The 25,577-nt window shown below is 41.3% G+C and overlaps 1 protein-coding gene across 2 annotated transcripts in view; it reads right to left on the bottom strand.

Annotated features, from left to right (window-relative positions):
* The window catches only part of HAF01 (HAC13 protein (HAC13)), a 63,310-nt gene extending 46,906 nt beyond the window's left edge, over positions 1-16,404 (bottom strand). For both annotated transcript variants that reach the window (XM_059589369.2, XM_059589370.2), the window contains exons 1-5: positions 16,112-16,404; positions 15,470-15,531; positions 12,275-12,381; positions 7,114-7,176; positions 6,890-6,935 (exon numbers count right to left, since the gene is read on the bottom strand). In XM_059589369.2, coding sequence (XP_059445352.2) covers positions 6,890-6,935; positions 7,114-7,176; positions 12,275-12,381; positions 15,470-15,515 — 262 coding nt within the window. In that variant the 5' untranslated portion in view covers positions 15,516-15,531; positions 16,112-16,404. The remainder of the gene's footprint in view (positions 1-6,889; positions 6,936-7,113; positions 7,177-12,274; positions 12,382-15,469; positions 15,532-16,111) is intronic.
* Positions 16,405-25,577: the final 9,173 nt, after the last annotated feature.

Genomic DNA, 25,577 nt, shown 5'->3' with positions numbered 1-25,577 from the left:
ACCCAGGAACCAATCTAATCTGGCAATGAAACGACCTCCACCCCTTGCTAATGTTCTTCCATAACCCCACCCCGTGTGAACCACTAGGCTCCCTGGATCGCCAACCACCCCAAACCTCGCCGTACTTTGCCACTATAATCTTCCTCCACCAAGCCTCTTTCTCAAGAGCAAATCTCCACAGCCATTTCCCCAACAACGCCTTGTTCATCAGACGCAAATTCCGAATCCCTAAGCCTCCCTCTGAGATCGGAGAACATACCTTGTTCCAACTAATAAGATGGAACTTAAACTCATCATTAATCCCACCCCATAAGAAGTCCCGTTGAATTTTCTCCATATGATTCGCCACAGATGCAGGGATAGGAAATAGAGACAAAAAATAGGTGGGAAGATTGGATAAGGTGCTCTTGATGAGAGTAACCCTCCCCCCTTTAGACAGATATAGCCGTTTCCATGGGGCCAGCCTTCTAGCATACTTCTCCAACATGTCCTCCCAACTGGCCTTAACCATAAACGGGGCCCCCAACGGGAGACCCAAATACTTCAAAGGCATTGAAGCTGAGCCGCAACCAAGAATGCCTGCCAAAGTACCTGTATTGTTCATACTACCAACAGGGACCAACACAGATTTAGCCAGATTCACCTTTAACCCTGAAACAGCTTCAAAACAAACGAGTAATGCACCAATGTTTCTAACTTGATTAGGGTCTGCTCCACAAAAAACCAAAGTGTCATCTGCAAAAAGAAGGTGAGAAACAATAACCCGATCCGACTCTCTTCTTCCCACAGAAAAACCCGAGATGAGACCCCTGTTTATCGAGGCATTGATCATCCTGCTAAACGCCTCCATGACTAGAACAAACAAGAAAGGAGAGAGAGGGTCTCCTTGCCTCACGCCCCGCGAGCTATCAAAGAAACCGGAAGAGGATCCATTGATCAAAATCGAGAAGCGCACAGTCGAAATGCAATGTTCAACCCACGAACACCATTTCTCTCCAAACCCGCATCTTCTTAAAACATAAAGAAGAAACTTCCAATTCATATGATCATAGGCCTTTTCCATATCCAACTTGCACACCAAGCCAGGTTCCCCTGATCTGATTCGGCTGTCCAAGCATTCATTGGCAATAAGAACTGAGTCCAAAATTTGCCTACCTTTAACAAAGGCATTCTGCGGCTTAGAGATGACCCTATCCATCACTTCCTTCAATCTGTTGGCTAAGACCTTTGCAACAATCTTGTATGTCCCTCCCACAAGACTAATCGGACGAAAGTCCTTAATATCGGAAGCTCCATTGGTCTTCGGAATAAGGGAGATAAACGTAGCATTGAGGCTTTTTTCAAATTTACCTCGCTCATGGAACTCTGCAAAAACCGCCATAATGTCCTCCTTAATCACCCCCCAACAATCCTGGAAAAACGCCATAGAAAAGCCATCCGGGCCCGGCGCCTTGTCCCTATCCATACCTTTCACCACCTCCCACACCTCCCTTTCCTCAAAAGGAGCTTCCAACCTAGAGGCCTCTCCGGCATTCAACATATCAAAATCAAGCTCATCTAGCCTCGGTCTCCAGCTGAGACTCTCAGAGAAAAGGGACTCATAAAAGGTGGTAATGTGATTGCTAATGACCCCTTGATCTGAAGTTGTGGAGCCCCCCACAGACAGAGACTCAATAGCATTATGTCTTCTGTTTGCATTAGCAATCTGGTGGAAAAATTTCGTACATTTATCTCCCTCTTTCAACCAACGAATTCTAGATTTTTGCCTCCAACTAATCTCCTCCTGTAAGAGAAGAGCCTCCAAATCTCTGGCCAACAACCTCTTCCTCTCAATTTCATCCTCCGATAACCCTCTCTCTTCCTCCACCCTATCAAGAGCCTTTATATCTTCCATGCACGCCTTAATGCGCCCTCCCACATTGCCAAATTCCTGGTCATTCCAACTCTTAATGTCCCCCTTAAGAGCTTGCAACTTCTTAGCCAAAATAAAACTCGGAGTGCCATGGAAAATGTAAGACTCCCACCAGCTCCTTACTTTGTCCACAAAACCCTCCACTTTAAGCCACATATTCTCAAACTTGAAGGGTCTCTTACCTCCCAAGAAGCAACTACAATCAAGAATAATGGGAGCGTGATCCGAACAAACCCGAAGCAATCTCTTTTGACGCATACTTGGGTAACGAGCTTCCCATTCCGGAGAGACTAGGAAGCGATCTAGCCTTGACCAAGAGTGGTTATTGGACCAAGTAGATACCCCCCCGACTAACGGGAAATCCATAAGGCCTTGATCTGAAATGAAATCTGCAAAATCTCTCATTGCGGATCGAGAATATACCCCCCCCGACCTTTCACTAGGAAACAGAGTGGCATTGAAATCCCCACCAATACACCAAGGCAAATCCCACCAACTCATAAGACCCACCAACTCCTCCCAAAGGAGACACCTGATGTTGTCTCTGTTGGGACCATAAACCCCCGCAAAGGCCCACATGAACCCGTCATCAACGTTTCTGAAAGAGCATGCCGCCACAAATCTGCCCAAAGCAACCTCAACCTTCGTAACTACTCTTCTATCCCACATCAACAAGATGCCGCCCGAAGCCCCTCTCGAAGGAACATGACACCACTCTACATAAGGACACCCCCACAAACTCCTCACAAAATTGTTGGTGATGAACTCCACCTTCGTTTCTTGAAAACACACTATGTCCACCTTCCAATTTCTAAGAAGATTTCTGACCCTCATCCTTTTATCCCTATCATTCAAACCCCTCACATTCCAAGAAATGATCTTCGGCTTCATTAAAAAGTCCGAACAGCCCTCCCCTTTTTACTATCCCTCAGAGAGCTTCCACTGTGCACCTCATAATTAACAGAGGAGAGAAGATTATTGAGCTCTCTCTTACCTTTTTTTCCCGTATGTGCTTCCATGGCCTTTCCCGCATCTCCCACATCTCCCACTTCCTCATCAATGATCTCATTATCAGCCATTATACACCCAAAAGTCTCAGCCAATTTCCCAGCTTCTCCATCACAAGAGACACCCACAAGCTTGCTAAAATGAGTAACGAACTCCACTGTAAGAGGCTCCTGATCTTCAACTGACACCAAGGCTAAGGAATCGGGAGCAAACGACTCACCCTGCGAGCTACAATCCCTAACTCCTGACCTGACTTCACCCAAAGAGCATAAACTCTCATCACAGACACTGACCATAGCTCCCTGCCTCCACAAAAGATCCTCCGAACCTGGCAGATCCCACTTCTCCAGACCCGGTGGGATCTCCCCCTGCCAATCGAACTGCAACTGGCCAGCACTAAGCCCCTCCCCCATGTTGCCCATCTTGACACTCAACGAATGGCCTGAGCCTCCTCCCTCCCCCTTGTCGAAATTCCCCCCTGCCTTCAGAACTTCTGGCTGCCCCATCATTGCTGACTTCTTCAATATCGCAGAAGCACCGGCAGCAGACCCTGAGAATGTCGATAGGATGGAACAGGTCGGAAACTCCCTACGAGCATCTGCCGGAAGAATCGCCAGCTCCCTACCCACTATCGCGCGAGCACCGGCAACAGACCCAGAGGGTGTCGACAGGACAGAACTGGTCAGAAATTCACTTCGCACTCCTACCGGAAGAATCGCCGGCTCCTTACCCAGAATACCCGAGGCTGGGTCGCACACCCGCGTCGACGCCGAGACTTGAGCAACAGTGCCTGTCGTCGAGGTTGACACCGTAGCATTACCGGCGTCCATGTCGCAGTCCGTAGCCGCAATCTCCTCCTTCGACCCCTCCACTAGCGGCAGAACCTTCAACGGCGCCTCTGTCGGCGACACAGATAGGATCGGCACCCCTGGTACCTTCATCGGCGCCTCTGCCGGCGACACAGAAAGGACCTGCGCCCCTGGTACCTTCATCGGCGCCTCTGCCGGCGACACAGAAGGGACCAGCGCCCCTGGGACCTTCATCGGCGCCTCTGCCGGTGACACAGAAAGGACCGGCACCCCTGAACTCGTGAAATTCGAGATGGGACGCAGTCCTGTGTTGGGCTCAAACGCACCCAATTCCCCCTCCTTACCCGCAACCTTCCTTCTATAATAGCTTAGAGCCTTGTTGGGTCCAGCTCCCACAACAACGGCCTTCCCCTTCATCTGTCCAGTCGGAGGATTGGGATGGGCCTTGGCCTGAATTATCAACTGACCACTCGACTGGACTTGGGCCGCCTGGGTCTTAGGCCCAGATAATCCAAACCCACAACTACAAGAGCAGCGTGCGTCGCAACCTTCAAGACAGATCCTGATTTCCTCCTGAATCTTCAACAGTGATCTCTTCAACTTTTCCTTCTCCCCTGCGCACACGCAACCCTGCCCAGACGATCCTGAAGTATGGTCTTCGCAGATTTGCTCCTCGTAACTTGCATGTTTCTTCTGCTGTACCCCACAGCTAGCACGACTGTTCACCTTGTACCATGTCGCCGGAACCTTCGCCGGAACAGCCTCCTGAACTTCATGACCATCTTTAGCATGGCAGTCAGCATGCAAGGATTTCCCAAACGAATTACTGGTCCCAGCTCCTAACAGCCATTTAGGAACTCTTGCAATCGGCTCAGCGAAGGACCCAAACGGCTCCTCTACCTGTTTCGATGACGAGAGCAATACCTCTGAAAAGCTTCTCCTTTGTTTCCCTGTCGCTGCCTTCCTTGCGTCCCCAACAAAAGGTTGAACAAAATCAATGGCAATGCACAGTTCCGACTGAAACTGATCCCAACCCTTCCTATGCCTGCCCTCTGGCACCATGACTCTTCCTCTCCTATCTCTACCATCATACTCCTCTAAAACCAGAAAACTCCCATGCCTATTGAAGCATTTCTGGGCTATAGTACGTGGGAAACTACGACTAGATTCATCCCTAAAGACCCTTGAATCCTCCACCATCTCCAGCTCATTGAAGATGTTTGCTAGCCAAACCGCATCTTTCCATTCCAACCGTATCCAATGCGTCTTGCCCCTGCATCGCTCTTGTAGCTTCAGCACCGTGTCTCCATCCTTTACCATCATCCTAAATTCCTTAGACTCCACCGTCCAAGCCCTTGACAACCCCATTGGAACTCAGAACTAGCTTTGACAACCCTAGTATCAATTTGAACTACCTCCAATACAGAATACTAACATCAGCACTCAACAATTGCTCTCACTAACTGGAGCATCAAGAGAGTGAACCAGCTTTATGTTGTAGAACAACAGAATTTTTCAGGATATGATACCCAGCCTACATGTATGGAATTCAGCTTCTTTTGTCCCTTCAAAAACCGCAAAACCTCATGGTCATATCCACCATAACTTATCTTCACTTCCTCGTCTCACTCTAGCTAAGTACAACACCTGAAAAAAAATAAGGCAAAGGCATCCACCTTCCAATCATGAGCCACTCTAGCAAAGCTCACATTCCATTGGTTGGAGCCACCATAAAACTCCAAGTGAAAAACTCCAAGTGAGTCGCAACAGAAGCATCCTTTGCACAAGCAATACCAAATAAATAGGGGAAATGCTCCTTTAGAGTCACATACCCACACCTTTGATCATGCCAAAATCTAATATTGGAGCCATCCCCCACCTCAAATCTGATATGACACGAAACTTTCTCCCATCCTTTCCTACTATTCTTCCATAAACCCACACCAAAAGCTCCATAAGGCTTAAGAGAACACCACCCACCCCATGAACTGCCAAATTTAGAGTCCACCGCTACTCTCCATCAAGCCTCTCTCTCAATCCCATAGTGCCACAACCATTTACCTAAGAGATCACAATTGAACACCAGAAAGTTCTAAATTCCGAACCCTCCCTCAGAGAGCAGCGATCACACCTTGAACCAGCTAACCAAATGATATTTGAACTATTCACCTAGCCCACCCTAGAAAAAATCACATTGGAGCTTCTCAGTACAATTAGCAACACTTGCGGGAGAGGAAAGAGGGATATGAAATATGTAGACAAATTGGCAAGGGTGCTCTTAATAAGGGTAATCCTACCACCCTTGGACAAATACATCATTTTCCAACTATCCAACTGACACTCTATCTTCACAATAACACCGTCCCAAATATGCTTGGCCTCGTAGGAAGGCCCCAAAGGTAGGCCGAGATACTTTACCAACAAAGAGGAAATCCCACAACTTAGAACTCCAACCAACCTACCCACATGTGCAACACGAACCGATTCTAACTTAGCCAAGTTAATGTTTAAGCCCAAGGCAGCTTCAAAACAACGGAATAAGCATCACAAATGACAAAGATGAGTTGGATAAGCACCACAACAAATCAAGGTATCATCAACAAATAGAAAGTGGGAGAAAACAAACCCACCAACATTACCCACAAAGAAACCAACCAACAGCCCCCCACTAACAACAACATAAATAATTCTACCCAAAGCCTCCATCACTAGGACAAACTACAAGGGGAACAAGGGATCCCCTTGTCTCAAATCATGAGAGCTACTGAAAAAGCATGTTGGAGTGCCATTCACCAAAACCGAGAAACGCATCGAAATAATGCAATGAGATATCCAAGAGCACCATTTCTCCCCAAAACCACACCTCCTCAGCATATACAACAAAAAGTCCCAATTGACTTGATCATAAGCTTTTTCAAGATCCATTTTGCAAATAACATCCGACTCACCAGATCTTAATCTACTATCAAGGCATTCATTGGCTATAAGAATAGGATCTAGAATTTCACCAAATCTCGTGTGCCTCAACATACTAATACTTGACCACAACAGACTAGTCAAAAAGTCACTCAAAATAAATTTTACTCAGTTGAAGAAAAATAAATACTAACAGAACATCAAAAATTTCATGAGAAAGTTTTGCTAGGCATAGAAACATCACCTTCTTCAGCAGCATCAGCTGGTGTTCGTGGTGATTTTACTGACAACTGGAAATTGGATAACATTATTAGCGTCATAAATAATGAAGAGATGAAACTACAAATATATTCCCCTCAAAAAACAAAGATACAAAATGTGATAACCATAGGTCACAAATAACCAAAATAAAGATCCTATATTGCCATTTTGGCCTACATCCAAAAATCAGGAATGAGATTTACATACATCAATATCAGTCAGGGAGGGACCAAGCTTGTCAGCTAGTGCAGCAAGATGCTCCTTCGCATCCTGAAAAGCATAATTGTTTAATTAGCATCAATGTTACAATAGAAAGATAACTAATAAAACCAATCTGCAAAGCATGATAGATGAAAAAAAATATATCACACACAAGTAAAGATTTTCGAGAAAGTGAATAAATGGACAAGTGAGGTGTATACTTTAGGAATTGTAGAATACTCATGGTTTGATATGGGTGGTTTAATTTACAAAGAAAGCTTCAAAATATGGACAAACAGTAGCTACTAGGTTTATTGCCTATAGGTGTCCCTATTCTAGTAGTGGTTTCTTGCTTAGACATGAAATATAATCCTAATCATCTTCACACAAAGCAAGAAACATTTCAGCACAAAGAATACGTGTTTGCCGTAGCTAATAGGTTCTTAGTATTTTATTTTATTTTATTTGATATTTGGACTTTATGGAGTCAAAGGTATTCTCATAATTTCTTGATTGTGGGCCATAATTGTGAATGCAAGGCTTATTCTACTAGCATATGGATCTTACTTAAATTTACTGATAAGTAAAGTATATGGATCTACTTGAATAACAGGCATGTATATGTGGATTATAGCTAGTTAGGTTTTTTGAAGTTTGTTGCTTCCTAATTGGAGTCCTAGTCCTTTAGGGACAAGGTAGGCTAAAGAATCTCAACGTAGATAATGTCACAGTCCAACTAGGACAAGGAAGGTTAAGGGATTCTATGAATATGACATTGTAAGCCAAGGAAATAACTATAAGAGAACATTAATAACAACTGAAAGTGTTGGATTACAAAAGGCTTGAGTGCATATCATGCGTGTTTTCTCTTCCTGTTCATGTCCATCCACAGCCCCTGGACAACATCAATTTTAGCGCTCTTCTCAACTCTTCTGCAACCTAATTTAAATCTTTTCATTACCGTATCAAAACCCTAAAATAAGACTCTTTAACCTAGCCATTAGCCACCAAGCAATCAGTCAAATCCTACCCTATATAGCTGCTCCCACCAAATTCTTGCAACCTGTGTCCTCTACTTGGGCACATCTTCACCCTTTAAATCCTATCTTTTCCAAACTATAAGCAATCTACAAATGATAAATACATTCTTCTACAATCCTAAGCCCTGAAACCCCAATTTCCAAACCTTAACCCACTACCTAAGCACATGTAAACGGGTTTCCTAATCTGTCCTATGTCAGTCCAGTATAAGAGCAAAGATCCCAAGAGAAGATTCTTGAAAAATAACTCCTTTTCCTAGTCCAAGATGGTGACTAACATTGATTTGGGTTCCAAGTTAAAAGCTTTTTTGCGAGACTATGGTAGAGGAGATATTGGATAGCCTCAACATGAGATACGGTCTATTGGCATTGGTATGGGAGAGATGAAACAAAGATAGGATCAATCTATCTTCGTAAAGGATTTTGAGGGGCCTGCAGGCCTGCCTTCTTTCTAGTTCGTGATCTCCACTTTAGAAGAGAAATTGTCCAATTAAGAAGAGACAAAAAAGAGGGTGAAGGTCTTCTTTGGTGGGGCTTTGGGTTTGTTTTGTGGGTTCTTGGAGAGTTCTTTGGGTTTTTGGGTTGTTGGGTTTTGAGTTCCGTGTCAGTTTGGGGTTGCTTTGTGGGTTTTGGGTCTTCTTTTGTCTTTCTTGCTTTTGATCTTTTGCTTAGTGTCCTTGTGTATACTTCCGGTGTACTTATGGGCGCCTTATACTTTTTTATAAAATGTGCATGATTACCTATCAAAAAAAGAGAGGAGATAAAAGATGGACAAGTTAGTTGCTCGTTTCAGGCAAAAAGCCAGCTGGAACAAAAGTTAATCTATAGTAAGAGTCCTCTGAATCAGGTCCACCTTCAACCCCCGTGTTTCAATCAAGTGCAGCAAAAGGTTTTTTTCTCTGCTAGAGTGCAAGATAGTGTTACAATGTGCCATCACAATCTGCTTCTTGCTTTCTCATGTGACTAATTACCCCCTAATAATATACAAAAGCATGTGGTAGATCTTCTATATGAGGGAAAACTTACCCAATTTGCATCAGTGAAAACTTCTACTCTAAGATGTCCATTTCGCTTACGTAGTATACCTAGTCCAAGAGCTCGCTTAAAATAACGAACAATATGGGTAACATCTCAAAGTGGGACTCTAGGAGTCTTCAAGAATTGAGTCACTACACTCGCTACATAAGAAATATTTGATCAGATAATTCACTACAAGTGTACTGTGGACTGCATCATTTGATAGCAGAGCTAGTGGGATTGATAATGGTGTGTTTTCTAAGGTTAGGGCTGGTTGAGGACATGGTAGACAGCCTGTAGGACAGCCGGATGATCCCAATTCCGATACCTCTGATGTTGAGCAATGGAAGAGACAGATTGAGTTTCTTACTCAGCAGGCAGCAAAACTAGAAGCTTACAGATCCATGGAAGAAGATGAAGGGTTAAATAATGACAGTGAGAACCCATTCTATGGTCACGCTCCGCATACGCAGCCACCAGTTTGGGATGACAGAAGATGGGAGATGAATATAAAACTTGAAATACCAGAACTCAACGGCAGTTTACAGGCTGAGGAATTCATTGATTAGTTGAATATCGTTGAAAAAACTTCAAGAATATTCCAAATGAGAAAAAGGTCAAATTGGTTGCAATTAGATTAACTGGAAGAGTTTCTGCATGGTGGAGAAAGATTAGAAAAGGGAAAAATTACAAGTTGGGCGAAAATGAAGAAGAAACTGAGGAAGAAATTTCGACCATTTAATTATGTCCGCACACTTTATTACCATTTTCATAATTTACAACAAGGTAACAGATCTGTTGATGAATATATCAAATAATTCTATCAACTCATGGCTAGAAATGAATTATCGAAGCATGAAGAACAAGTTGCAAGGTTTGTTGGGGGCATAAGGGAAAGCCTACAAGATGCTCTCAATCTACATGCTTCTTTGGTATGTATCAGAAGCCTATCAGGCGTGCTTTGATCATAGAAAAACAACAAAACAGAACCAGCTAGGGGGCTGGAAATTTCTTTTAACAGCAGATGAGGAATTGGTCCTATGACCCACAAGGCAGCACAGGGTGTTCAAATGCATGGGAAAGTTATTGACCAACATAATTCAGGATGTGGGGGCGCCTGTGGTTCAACTACAACATCAGGTAGAGTGTCAATGCTTCAGGTTCAGTCAAACAAAACCAGAGCAATCGTTCTAGATTTCGTTGCTTCAAGTGTGGAGATCCAAATCATAAATCTTCAGACTGTAACCGAGCCTCTAGTAGCCATTTGGACAGTGGAAAACAACTTATGACTGAAGGAGAGCTTCTTAAAGATATTGGAGAACCTGTTTTTGATGAAGAAGTCAATATGATGGAATTGATGAGGATCTTGTTCTTGGAGATACAGGAGAAGCATTGGTTATTCATAAAAGCCTACTAAAGCGGAAGCAAGAAGTTGAGGAGGATTAGCTACAAAGAAACATTTTCCATACCACATGCACCATTGGTGGGGAAATGTGCAAATTAATTATAGATGGTGATAGCTGTGAGAATATTCTTTGTACTAAAGCTGTTCAGAAACTGCAGCTGAAACAAGAGAAGCACCCAAAGCCTTATAAGCTTTCTTGGTTCAAGAAAGGAAATGAGGTAACTGTTGATACTCGCTGTCTGGTTTCATTTTCAATTGGAAAATATATTTTGATGAGGTTTGGTGTGATATATTTGGAATGGATGCTTGTCACATCCTCTTAGGAAACCAAGGCAGTATGATTGTGGTGCAATTCCTGACAGTAGAAAGAGTACTTATACTTTATGGAAGGATAATATGAAGATAAAGCTAGCACCAATGAAGGAAAACGGTTTCCCTAAGCTGAAAGGGAAAAGGAAGCAATTTTGTCTCAGTTACTAGTTTCTTGAAGGAAGCTGAAAAAACTGAAGTTAATAACTGCAGTTTGAGAAATGTGTTACGCTGTCTTGTTGGGGACAAGCCTAAAGAATGTGTATAAATTACAGAGACATTATCAAATCTTATATTTCTCATTGAAAAGAGCCCTGATTAACTATTATCATCGCAAGTAACTATGCAGCCTCAGACACTAAACAGGTTGTGTTACACCATAAGCATCCTCAACACTTTAACTAAGAGAACTAGTTGCCCCTCAACATACCCCTCTTGGCCATTACAGCATCAGACACCCTTTTAGTGTTCTCAAGAACTTCTTCAATCAGAAGGGAAGAGGTGTTCTTTTCAGGGAACTATAACTTTTAAGCCAAATAAACCATACCACCATGCAGTACCTCATACATCCATGCACCATGCTGGTAAATCCAAAGACAACTATCATATCAGAGATCCCAAGCCAGCAGAAAATGCAATAGGAGGTACGTCACACCCTCCTCCCGAACACATAATGCTAGGTTATTCAAAAGGTCCATATGATAGGACAAAACAGACCATAGAACTGATATGTACAGGTAACACAAATGTATGAATATGTGGTAACAAATTTTACATGTACTACATAATGTATAGCACATGTATATTACATTTTTTGATAAGTAGCACATGTATACTACATAAGTTGCTGGAGAGATGAAGGATGGGGTTTATTGCTGCGACGCATGCTACTTTCCAATTTTAAGAACTTCATGGTTTATTTTTTGAGACCCAATGCGACATTAAATTGAGCGGAGTCTTATATGGTTTTAAAGATCTAGTCAAAAGGTGAGAAAAGTAAAGATTCTATATAAATTTACTTCACTGTACTTAAAAGAGATCACACATTGACAATGGACTATTGAGTGCTTAAGTTACAGAAGATATGAGTGCTTCTTCTTCCTATATTTTCTAAGATGTAACCAACCTAGAAACCCTAACCCCTAACATTTAACCAACCTACAAATCCTAGCCCCTTGGTCCACAATCCTAAGCCCCAAAACCAAAAGTGTCAAACCCTAAAGCTCATAACATAACTGATTATAGATAGGTTCCAAAATCTGTTCTACATCATATGTATATACGAATGGTTTCGTGCATTTGCAAAAGTACATCTATATGGGTGTACACATGTTGTTTGTTTGTTTGTTTGTATTACTACAAATGATAGATTACGTCCTGGGAAGAAAAAGGTTACCTCATCAAGGTAATCAACATCAAGATCACCGGAGTTATCAACGTTTCCAAACATAAATCCCAAAAATCGATTACCTCCGCCACCCTCCTCGTATTCTTCTTCATCATCTGGCAAATCAAACATTCAAAACATTTATTAACAAAAGTAGACCAATTTTTTTTTTTTATATAAGTAGAAGTAGACTTTAAAAACCACCAATGGGTGTGAGGAAATAAGAGTGTGTGTATAGCATTACTCAATTACAAATTGCATATTACATGACAAGTGAACACAAAACAAAACTAATAAAAATTACACGTGCATGAATATCTATAAATATTGTATACGCTAGGCAGATTCTAAATGCCAAGACAAAAATTCCTGCACCTCTTGACAACAAGAAGGAACATAATAAAACTTATGCAAAAGGGAAAAGTAAGGAAGAATAACTAGTGTAGAAATTAGATGTTTAGAGCTTAAAAAAGGAGATATAGTTAGCATTGCACTAATGCACATATGCATGCTTCTTCCTAGACACTTTTTTTGGTGCATTAAGTGAATTATGATATTAAGGGAGGTCACTCAAATAGAGTGAAAGGGAAGAGAAGAGGTGTCAATTGTTCTTTACGATACCTAAGATAGTATCATGGAATGTGAAAGGCCGGAATGGAAATGAGAAAAGATTGAGGATTAGAGGCCTTCTCAAAGATTGGAAGGCAAATATGGTTTGTTTACAAGAGACACAAATGGAGTATATTTCTAAAGAGGTGATACGCGGTTTATGGCAATAACAACATGCAGATTAGTCATATTTGGGTTCAAGACGGGCACCAGGATGTATTTTGTTAATGTGGGATAGGCATGAGGTGGAGAAGGTTGAGGAGCGTGTGGGAAGCTTTATGGTAGTGTTTTCTTTTAGAAGTTTTTTAGAGAATTTTGAATGGGTGTTGCAAGTGTGTATGGCCCTAATGATGATGTGGAAAGAAAATATCTTTGGGATGAGTTGGTGGGAGGTATTGTGGTCTATTGAGGGTGATTTTAATGTAGTCTAGTACCCTTGTGAAAGATCAGGCGATCCCTGACACTCACAAGCGATGTTGCATTTTCTGGGATGCATTTTTGCTCAGGTCCTCTGGGACATTCCGCTGGTAGGGTGAATTTTACTTGGTCTAATAATCATGATTCTCAAGATGGTCTAGAATTGATAGGATCCTTCTATCTCTGAATTCGGAAGAACATTTTTCAGATGTATCTCAGCGACGTCTTCCTAGAATTATGTTGGATCACTTTCCTTTGATGTTGGAATGTGATGTGGTGAGCAGGGATAGTGGGTATTTTAAGTTAGAGAATATGTGGTTGAAGTCATAAGGTTTTGTGGAGCAGGTCAAATTATGGTGGGTGTTCCTATATTTTTCAGAATTCTCCTAGTTATGTGTTGGCATATAAATTGAAATCATTGAAATCGGATTTGAAAAAATGGAAAGAGGAGATTTTTGGTAATGTAGGGCAGCGAAAGGAGATGATGGATGGCATTCATGAGCTTGGATATAATTGCATAAGGAAGATCTTTAACTGAAAAATGAAAGGTTGAGGAAAGAAGATATTTCTAAAGATATTTCTGATTCTACGACGCTTCTCCCCATCATTCAAGCCACTTACATTCCATGATAAAATTTCAGGCTTCATAAATGAACTGCGGAGCCCTTCCCCTTAACTCTGCTATGGGTGGTTGTTCCATCCACCCCTAGTCATAATTGATAAAGCAAGATAATCTTTTCAACTCTCTAAGACTTCTTACGACTAATTTGGAATTGGAATTCCATTCCTCCTGGTTATGACTCTCTTCAATCGCTATGAGCAACGCCATAAATTGTCCTTCAAACCCATCACATGAAGGCTCAACTAAATGTCGAATGTTTACCTTCTGCAAAACTCAAATAGAAGAGAAAGGAGAACAGCAGCTGAGAGGTTCACACACAAGAGGCTCATCCCTGGTAAAAAGAGCCAAATCCAAAACTACCACACCAATATTATTTGTACCACACACAAAAGGCACATCCAGTAGAGAAGAATCTACATCACTCAAGCAGGTAGCTTCACCCACCATGGACTGTGACTTAAATGATTGCCTCATCTCATTGCCAAGGTGAGGTGGATCCTTGTCAAAAACACAACCACCCAAATCCAAAAAACTACCATTGACAGGAGTCTCAACTCTAGCAATGACAGAGGATTCAATAGGACTCACCCTTGATGACCAGGACATGAAAAGAATCCCCAGTACCTAACCACCAATGGTTTCACCGATTCATTTTTTATTTCTTTCATTTGGGTTGATGTTGCAGCTGAGTATCCTCCGGCGAGGTTGACAGAGCACCACCATTGGCCATGCCATCATTGACGATCTCCATGATCCCTTTCCCCTTATTGCAAGGCTCTACGGCCATATCTCCAAAAACCACCAGCAAGCCGTTGTGAAGTCTTTATCATATGTTATCTATACATGTAAGTTCCCCTTTTTCCTTCGAAGAGTATTTGTAAAGTTAAGGATCATTCAAGAGTGGCGTTCTTTAGGTGGACAACGACTTCAGGAAAAATATTAACTTTGGATAATTTGAAGAAGAGGCGTCATTGTGGTGGATTGGTATTTTATGTGCAAGAACAGTGGGGAATCTATTGATCGTCTCTTTCATTGTGCAATTTCAAGAGAATTATGGAGTTTGCTTTTCCATTTGTTTGGTGTTGTTGGGGTTATGCCTAGAAACGTGAGAGAGATGTTGGAGAGGACAAATGGGAAATTGAAATGCTCTGAAAGTTTGGAGGTTGGCTCCTTTGTGTGTAATGTGGTGTATTTGGAGAGAGCAAAATGTAAGGATCTTTGAAGATCAAGAGGCTTCGATTTTAGCTTCAATCACTCTAGACATAGATAGCAGCATTCAATAGTTTGCCCATTTCTGGCTTTTCTGAGTTCTTGGACTTTTGTTCTACTTTCCTCTATGGTAGGGGATTTCTCTTAAATACTTCTTCTGTACTAGGGCTTTTAATGAAATTGAATTACTTATAAAAATAAAAATAAAAAGATATTTAGCCTTATAATTCACACAAATTATAGTATCGTATGGCTTTTTGTCATCATATAAAGAAGTAACAACAAACAAACCAATTTATCTGCATAATAAAACTATACTGTATCGGTGACTTAAGCAAACAACTAACCTTCATCCCTTCCATCTTGGGAAGGGCTACCTGACTCATAGCCCATCTTGTATTAAGAGCCCCTGCAATTACAACCAAAATGTGAAGTTGGATACATAAGTATCACTTGGGGGGGGGGGGGGGGGGGGGGGGGGGGGGGGTGGGGGGGAATCAACCAACAAAACAACGAAAAGTAACCATTGGTCACTGAGAAAATCGGGGAAAGGATAGAGTAAAAACAACAGAAAACAGAAAATATTAAATTTCCAGCTTCGTTGTTCTTAAGAATTAAATGAAGTGATTTAAATTAACCAAGCCAACCAACTGGACAAGATTTACTTGAGTTTATCTTTCCATTTTCTAAAGAAAAAAAACATAAGCTCTCACATTTCTTTTCTATTGCCCTTTTTCCAGCCAACCAAACATGGAGAAAGTAAAATCACAATTTTTAAAAAAAAAGAAGAAAAGGTTGAATTCTAAATATTTCTTTTTCTTTTTGTTTGAGAAAACAAAATTAAGCCATACGCTTTGAAGGATTCACTTCCTCAGTCCCAATCAAAACGGGAACAAAGTGCAATGAGAATGAATTAAGTAATAATCAAAGAATGAAAAATCTTTAGGTGTTTTCTATTCGGGCGGTGAGCCGTCGTGCGAGTGGGTTACCTGTGCTAAATGGTGATCGAAAACGAAGTGGGCGCTCGTGGTAACGCTGTGAGGAGGTGCTGTACGATCCTCCGTGGGCTGGCGCGGTGGCTGACGGAGGACCCGAGCTGCTTTGAGTGCTGAGCGGTGGGTTGAGCGGTGCAGCAACGTCGGAGAAGTGTGGCTGGGCTGAGTGCCGGAACGGAATTCGGTGGCTGACGTTCTCTCCGGTAATGGCGAAGGCTTGAGGCGGCGTCGTGCAGCCGTGCGAAGCAGCCTTTGGCGCTGCAATTCTGTTTTGCGATTTGAGAATCCTGCGTTGGGTTATTATAATTATTTGGTGGAAGAACAAGGCTGTTTGGCTGCAGCGTTTGGTGGGAGTTCTTTATTCCAGTGTTTGGTGCGATTTGTGAATCCTGCTTTGAGTTCTTACCCCAGCTCGGGTACTCTCTTATTCCCTTTGGTTTTAAAATCTACAAAGTTTGGTTACAAGGTTATTGTCACCCTTATTCCAGTTTTACTGTAGCTCTGGTATAGCTTACTCTGTGTAAGGGCAAAAAAAAATTAAAATTAAAATTAAAAATTACGGGTAAAGTCCACATACCTCCTCAAACTACCACTTAATTGATAATGTCCCCAAAAACTTTCAATTGTGACAATGTCCCCCTCAAACTACCAAAACATTGTCAATGTCCCTCCCAAGACTAGCAATAAGACAAAAATGCTCATATAGATTTCTCAATAAGACAAAAATACTCCTATAAATTTTTTTAAAAAAAATTAATTTTTTTAAAAAACGAAAAATTTTAATTTAAAGATAATATTTTTTAAACAAAATTTTTTAATTTTTTTTTAAAACAGAAATTTTTATTTAAAAAAAAAAACTATTTTTTTATTTAGTTTTAAAAAAAAAAACATAAAATTTCATTTTATTAAACGAAAATTTTATTTTTTAAAATGTAAATTTTTATTTAAATAAAATTAAAAAACAAAAATTTAAAAAAAAAAAAAAAAAAAATCGAAAATTTTAAATTTTTTTCTTATAAAATTGATTCAAAAAAAAAAAAAGGCCATCGTTTGGCTTTTTTTTTCTCTTTCTTTTTTGTTAGTTTTAGGTTTTTTCTAGAAGTTTTATTTTATTTTTTTAAGCGTAATTTCGTCATTGGGGGAATATTAACAATTTTTGGTAGTTTGGGAGGACATTGTCACAATTGAAAGTTTGGAGAAATATTGTCAATTGAGTGGTAGTTTGATAGGGTTATGTGGACTTTGCCCTAAAATTATTATTCCTTTCACATGTGTTCAGGTGGGCAGTTAAAAACTGATCCGCAATTGCTATATGTCCACCCACTTAGGTTATGAGCAGATTTTCAATTTCTAATATCAGACAGGAAAACCATATTAATTTTTCGCACATACGTGATACGTGGGCGGATAGCAGAATAGGGGTAGGCAGAACAATATCCGCTATTTGCACATAGAATAGTCGATAGCAAAGTATGGGTAGGCGGAACGCCACCTACCTATATATATAATTTTGTATTGTAAAGTGTTGTTTCGAGATTAAAATTCAGTTTATAAATATTTTGTATTGCCCAGTATCTACAATTCAATTTGTATTTTCATATTACAATGTACAAGTTTATTTAGTTTAAAATTTGGATTACACCCATTTAAAAAATACTTATAAAAAGCTTTAAAAAAAAAAAACAACATGCCCATGTAAATTAAGTTTATAGTTAAAAAAATAAATAAATAATAAATAATAAAAAAAAATGCATACAAACAAAAAAGCTCAAAATGCAAAGCAGATATGGCAACTAGTACATAAAAAACTATATGCTTGTGTGCAGTTATGGGTAGATTCCGTAAACCCTTTACGGGTGGGCAGTTACTAAAATTCAACATCTACAGAATATGGATGCAGATGCGAATGCAGAAAATTGGTATTATCCACCCATATAGTGTGGTTTATATACGTCATGGCATCTAGTAGAAATGTACCACTAAACATGGCGTGTTGAAATCAAGAATTGATTCGAAATTCACTGAACAATTAAGGGAATTAATAGAAGATGGGCAATAAGTTAGGTCAAACAAAAATCGAGAGTCACCGAAAATTCAATTTCAAATAGAACAATAATATGAAGCTCCACATATGAAATTGGAGTTCCCACTCTAGGATGATGGAGATCCCTCAAGATGGGTATTCAGAGCGGAACAATTCTTCAAATATTACTATAGGCTTAATAATCAAAAGTGGAGATAGCATCAATTAGTCTAAAAGGATATGCTATACGTTGGTTTAATTGGTTGGTAGCTTGCTGTTGAAAGCCAACATGGGATGAATTTGTGGAATAACTCATCCAATTTGGTCGCGCCTCTACAACCAAACTTAAGGGTGGTTCGAAAATTAGTTTGTGAAAACTTTCATTGAAGGACTTTGGTCAAAAATCTGACGAGAAGTCAAGGACCTACACTCGAAAACAGTCACAGCTGCTTTTTCAATTGTAGGGGTTTAGGAAGAAAGCCTTGGTGAGGAAAACCGCATAACAACTAAATTGGTAAACAAGGTGGCTGAAGCAAGTACCAATGCTCCAAATCGAACTCATAAACCCTCATCTTACCCAATTGATACAAGAAGAGCCCAAGCAACAGTCGATTAAGGAACTTTGTTGGTGTAACGTTCCAAAAATTGAACCAATTAATTCGATCCATCTTAAAAGGGTTATTGGGAATACCTTCAGACCAATTAACTAGTAATTGACTATTGGTATCACCCATTAACCAAAACAGAGTGAAAATATGTGGAAATGAAAACACATTGTCTGGGATTACTACAATCATAACTAACCATAATTATTATCAATTAGAGACCCTGAAGCCCAAATTGAAAAAAGGGAGTGGTTTAGAAAAACTAAATTTACCTCAATTATTGCAACTAGAAAATGACACCAACAAAAAAAGAAGGCATCTACTATCACACAAAACAATAGGGTGAGTAATGCAATTTAGTGCACTGCAATACAATTGTTATATAATTAAATTAATGTGACAGTAAAAATCAATTTTTTTTTTTTCTTTTTTTTAACAAGTGCCGAAAATCTATCTAGTATGATTTATTTGAGTAAAATCATCAAACATAAAAATAGGTTCCAAAACATTGGAGCAAATGAAAAGAAATCTAAAGCATAAAAGAGTAGCAAAAACTGTACATCTAAGTAGGGGAAAAAAAAAATGATAAACTAACTAGGGAAAATGGAGAAAAGTGTTCAATCTACAAGAGAAAGAAAACTCCTTAATTAGATTTCGATAAAACTCGTAAGTGGTATTACAAAAAGGAATTTACTATTAGAGGAAACTTTGACAACGAATGGATTTCCATCACCATCAATGAAAAAAAAAAAAAAAATTATAATTATCATTCTAATAATTTCCAAATTGCTAGTGGGACATAAATCTTGACTATAACATGGTCAGACCAAGAAATCCAAAAATAAAAATAAAAATAAGAAACAAAAAGGAAAAAAGAGGCAGCATTTAACTACTCATAAGTGGTCCTCAAGAGGTAGCTCAATCAGCAGGGACCACGCTTAATGAAGTGAAGGTCACTAGTTCGAATCTCCCTCTCCCCTCTTATGTGGACATGTCAAAAAAAAAAAAATACTCATAAGTGGTATTAACTAAGGATATATAAATTCAACCATATATAATATAGTATACAGATTTATTTTTGGTTTATTGTTAGGGAGCCCACCCTTTTTTCGTTTTCAGGATCTCTCACTTCTTCTTCCGTTTGGATCAAAAGTGAAAAAAAATTTCCCTGTAGCCCTTTCCTTATTCAATTAGAAAAAAAAAAAAAAAAAAAAAAAAAAAGGAAACGTATTACTGTCTTTTTTTTTTTTGAGTTATTTATAAACTCATAGTTTATAATTGGTAAAATAATTAAACAAAAAATTTGGTTGATCATTTTCTATTAATTTTTTTTTAATAAGTACATTTTGCTAATTATGAGGTTCGTAAATAATTTTACCGTAAAAATTATAGTACTCTAAACATTTTTCAATTAGACCCGGTCATAGGCCTTACTCATATCGAGTTTTAAGGCCATAAACCCCTCTCGTCCTCCCATCCGTGTGTCCATGGTGTGTAGGGCCTCAAAAGCAATAAGGACATTATCCGTAATAAGCCGCCTAGGGAGAATGCACTTTGATTTGGGGATATAATATCCCCCAGCACCCTCTTCAATCTGTTGGCCAAAACCTTTTAGATTAATTTGTAAATGACATTACAAAGACTGATGAGTCGAAAATCCGTAATTCGGGTAGGGTGTTTAACCATTGGAATGAGAGCTATGTGAGTGACATTTATAGCTGCATCAAATAAGCCATTATTTAAAAAATGAAGGACAACTTAACATACATCATTGCGTACCGTACTCCATGAGTGCTGATAAAAACAAGCAGAGAAACCATCCGGGCCCGGCGATTTAAGTGGGTGCATTTGTGCCAATGCTTGATCCACCTCGACCGCCTCAAAATTGCTCAACAACCGCCGATTCATGCTATCTGTGACCGAGGCTTGAAAACCTGCTAGAAACGCCTCTTTTCCGTCCATCCCTTCAGAGGTGAATAATTTCTCATCGTAGGCCACAAAAGCATTGCTAATCTCCTCCACCTTAGACCATTCACGCCCCTTGACATCCACAACTTTCTTGATAGTATTAATCCTACGCCTGTGACTTCCCCAAGCATGAAAGAATGGTGTGTTTCTATCCCCCTCTCGATACCAATTTTGCTTTGCGCGTTGTTTCCATCTCATGTCTTCAAATTCCAGCAAGGTTTCTATTTCCGCTTGCAGCCTTTTAATGGCCTCATGGTGTTCGGGACCTTCTAAGGTTTGTAGATTGGCTAGCACTTCGGTCTTTTCTTTAATCAAATTTTCGTTCTTCCCAAATTTTTTCCGGCTCCACCATTTTAATCGGGACTTACATCGTTCCAATCCTCTTCGGACTTTCTTCATCACCTCCCCATCCGTTTCGCCCCCCTCCCAAGATTCATTGATGATAGCCCCACATTCCTCGTCAGGGATCCAACTTGCCTCAAATTTGAAGCCTCTTCTACCCTTTGTACACCATGGTTGTTTGTTAGAAAAAGAAACAAAAATTGGATTGTGGTCTGACGCTCTTGCTGCCATGACAAGAACCCCAGCCGAATTGTACATATCACACCACCCCCTATTCCCAACAGCCCGATCGAGCCGTTCTTGGGAATAGGTGTCATCTTGGCGTTTATTAGACCACATGAATTTGGGACCTGAGTACCCCAAGTCCCCCAAATTACACTCCTCAAGAGCTGTTCGGAATGCCTCCATCTTCGCTTCTTGTCGTCGACTTGCACCCACTTTCTCGGATTGGTGAAGAATTTCGTTGAAGTCTCCAACACATAGCCAAGGTTCCGGACCATAAATTTTTAAATGTGTCAAGAGAGACCATGATTCCTTTCGTTTCGTAGAGTCGGGATGCCCATAAAATCCCGTAAGCTTCCATGGTAGCCCATTATCCGACACCTTCATAATAGCATTGATATGACGCCGGGAGTAGTTTTGGATTTCTAATTCCCCCGCCACCTTCCATAGGAGAGCTAGACCGCCACTCCTCCCCACCGGCTCCACCACAAATAGACCTTTGCAGCCAAGTTTCACACGGAGCCACTCCATACGCTTCTTGTTACTAATAGTTTCCATTAGAAATAGTAAGCTGGGTTTCTTTTCCTTAACCAATTGGCTAAGGTTTTGAACTGTCCGAGGGTTCCCAAGCCCTCGGCAGTTCCAACTTATGAGATTCATTGGGATTGGCGGGGCTGCAAAGCAACCGCCGCCTTCACCGTAGCTACATTCGATTCCTCCAGGACTCCTTTACAATTTTTCTTCATTCTCCCGGACCCTGTTTTCCCAATGTCCTGATTCATGGCCTTTCTTTTGTGTGCACCAGTACAGGGTGCGCTCTCCCTGTCCTCCTCCGTCACCCGAGCTCTTCATTTCCACTTCCTCAGGTTGGGTCATGCCCGTTCATCCCCAACGTTATTTTCTTCCTCTGTAACGTCCATAACTGCATGAGCCTCGTGGTGTTCTTCATTCGGCACTAGAGATTCGACTCTACCAGGACGTTATAATCGCCCACGTCAGCAACCTCCATCCGTACAGGCCCACACTTCAGACTGGCCAAAAGGTTCGGTCCAGTGATGGGCTCCTCCACAGTATTAGAATGTGCCCCTCCATTCTTTCCATTCCAAGCATTCGTTCCCTCCACGTCAGCGTCCAATTTTGCATGGTAACCCAGACAATTATCAATTCCTGAATCGCCCATATCTGAAGCCTGCTGTAACGGCTCATTCCCCTGCGTAAACATCCAGGATCTTCCTCCCACCAATCCCGCATGCTCATTATGGAACGAATAGGAGCGTTGCGTGCTCGTCCCCTCCAATTCATTGCTGTTACGACTAGGGTTCCCGTAATTATCGCTTGTTTCCTTTTTTCCCCACCCCTTGAACGTGGAGCATCCGTCACTGCCTATGTCTGCTGAGAAAGTAGCTCCACCGCCCTTCTCGCCACCATTGGTCCTCCTTGGATCATCCGCCCTCAACCATACGCCCCACTCCTTGACCCTGCCATCCGAATTCCTCCTTTGAGAACCCCTCACTGGACACCATTTATTCCCATGCAAAATTTTGCCACAATCAAAACATAACGTGGAGAGCTTCTCATACTTGAAAAACACCCAATATGATTTCCCTCCCACCTGCAGTGCCCGTCCTCTCTCCAATGGTTCTCGAATGTTTATATTAACGCAAATGCGAAGGCAACATCCCCACCCCGCCCCATCTCCAGCAACATCCACATCTTCAACCGAACCCAATGATGCACCAATTTTGTACCCCACTTCTCTATTCATGCACAATAAAGGCATCTCATGAACCTAAATCCAGAACGGTGAGTAAGAAAATTCCATTTTCGACGGCGGAGTACTCCCATCAAACTCCTGGAGAACCAGAATCTGCCTGTCGAATGACCAAGACCTGCCCTCTAACACACGTCTCTTATCGTCTATCACTTCGAATTCAAAAAGCCAGACATTGTCTTGCACTTCCTTGAACACCACTGAGCCAGATAGCCGCCATATCCGAGACAAAACATATTTGAACGCCTCCTTGTTAACCCGGCGCTCCCCACCAATCCTGCCCACCAAACACCTCTCCCCTTTTCACGTCCCTCCGCAATCTCCCCTTCACTGATTATGAGTCCCACCTTCTCACCCTCCGTCAAAGCTATTTTCCCACATAGCTTTTCCAACTCCTCTGCCATCATCGAAAAGCTACTTGTTTGAAAGAGAACTGTTAACAGTCTAGAACCCTATACCTTCTCTCCCGCAAGAGCGGTAGAAGACTCTCCCTCCAACCTAGCAGTTCCTAGAGAAACCCTATTGGAGACTTAATTAAATTTAACTTTTAAAATATACTCAATCACTTTCTAGAATTTGTCATGCAAAGAATAGGGTTTGCTAATCGTTGGATCAATTTGGTCATGATATGTGTACGCATAGTCAAGTATTTGGTCCTCATCAATGGGCAGGCCTATGGGGAAATTACACCATCAAGAGGTCTAAGGCAAGGTGATCCGCTTTCGCCTTATTTTTTCATAATGTGTGCGGAAGGGCACAACTACGCTTTGCATAGTAGGGAAGGGGCGGGGTATTTTACGGGTTTGCCTATTACCCAGGGGGGATCAGACTAAATCATATTTTCTTTGCGGACAACAGCCTTTTGTTTTGTAAAGCAAAGGAGTCTGAATTACGGTGCCTCCAACAAGTCCTTGAAGATTATGAAAAAGCTTCGGGGCAAAAGCTCAACAAAGAGAAGACCTCCATTTATTTTAGTCGCAATACTCCGATTGAGACACGTGGGCTGTTATCACAATTGATTGGAGTACCGATGACACAGAGATATGAAAAGTATTTGGGTTTGCCGGCCCTTGTTGGGAGATCTCGCCATTGATCCTTTGACGAGATTAAAGGGCGAATATGGGATAAAATGAACGGGTGGAAGGAGAAATTTTTATCATAGGCTGGAAAGGAGGTGCTACTGAAGGCGGTGGTACAGGCGATCCCGACTTACTCTGTGAGCGTGTTTAAGCTGCCAAAAACGTTATGCCGGGAGATTAATTCCATGATGTTGAAATTTTGGTGGGGACATAAGGAGAATGGAAACAAAATTGCCTGGATGAGTTGGGAGAAGTGGGGACGCTCAAAGGAATCAGGTGGGTTAGGTTATCGTGATTTGGAATGTTTCAACATGGCTTTGCTTGCAAAACAAGGTTGGAGATTGATGCACCACCCAGACTCGTTAGTGGCAAAAAATTTTAAGGAAAAGTACTACCCGAATAGTACTTTTTTAGATGCTCCGGTGGGTAAGAAGCCTTCTTATGCGTGGTGTAGCCTATGGGGTGCTAAGTCGCTATTACGGGAAGGGATGGTATGGCGGGTTGGTGATGGGCATTCTATCTCAATTTGGGGTGATCGCTGGTTGCCGATTCAAAATACGCACATGGTACAGTCCCCCATTAGGCTCCTAGAAGGGACTGCAAAAGTGAATGAGCTTATTGACAATAATACCAATTGGTAGAATATCCCGTTGGTGGAAGCTATTTTCAACCAGGATGAGGCAAGCATCATTTGTGGTCTTCCCATCTGCCCAACTTCACAAGCAGACCAAATGATATGGGGACCTACTAACACTACAAGCAATATGGTCTTTAGCGACCAAACAAATAGCGGCGACCAAAAAGTCGCCGCTATTGAGGGGTAATTTGCGGTGACTTTTTAAGTCGCCGCTAATGACCCATTTTTAGCGGCGATTTTTGAGTCGCCACTAATAGTGGACGCTTAAAACAAAAAAAAATATATTATTTAGCAGCCACAACAATAGCGGCGACTAAAAGTCGCCGCAATTAAGCATCATTAGTGGCGACTCCAAGGGGTCGCTGCTATTAAACATCAATAGCGGCGACACGGGTCACCGCTAATAATTCCCCAAACAGCGGCGAACCTGAAGTCGCTGCTAATGATGGTCAACAGCGGCGACCCCTAGAAGTCGCCGCTGATGAGTGGTCAATAGCAGTGACGTTAGGGTTGCCGCTATTGACATGAGAAAGAATTTTAAAAAAAAATTAGAAAACTCATTAGCGGAGACGATAACGTCGCCGCTACTGATGGTCAACAACGGCGACCCCTAGAAGTCGCCGCTAATGAGTGGTCAATAGCGGCGACTTTAGGGTTGCCGCTATTGACATGAGAAAAAATTAAAAAAAAATTAGAAAACTCATTAGCGGCAACGATAAAGTCGCCGCTACTAATGGTCAACAGCGGCGACCCCTAGAAGTTGCCGCTAATGAGTGTCAACAACGACGACTTTAGGGTTGCCGCTATTGACAT

The sequence above is a fragment of the Corylus avellana genome, chromosome 4 (genome assembly GCF_965113065.1).
Source record: "Corylus avellana chromosome 4, dhCorAvel1.hap1.2, whole genome shotgun sequence".
Classification (NCBI taxonomy): domain Eukaryota; kingdom Viridiplantae; phylum Streptophyta; class Magnoliopsida; order Fagales; family Betulaceae; genus Corylus; species Corylus avellana.
The sequence above is the reverse complement of the archived record's forward strand: the minus strand, read 5'-3'. Positions and strand labels throughout refer to the sequence as shown.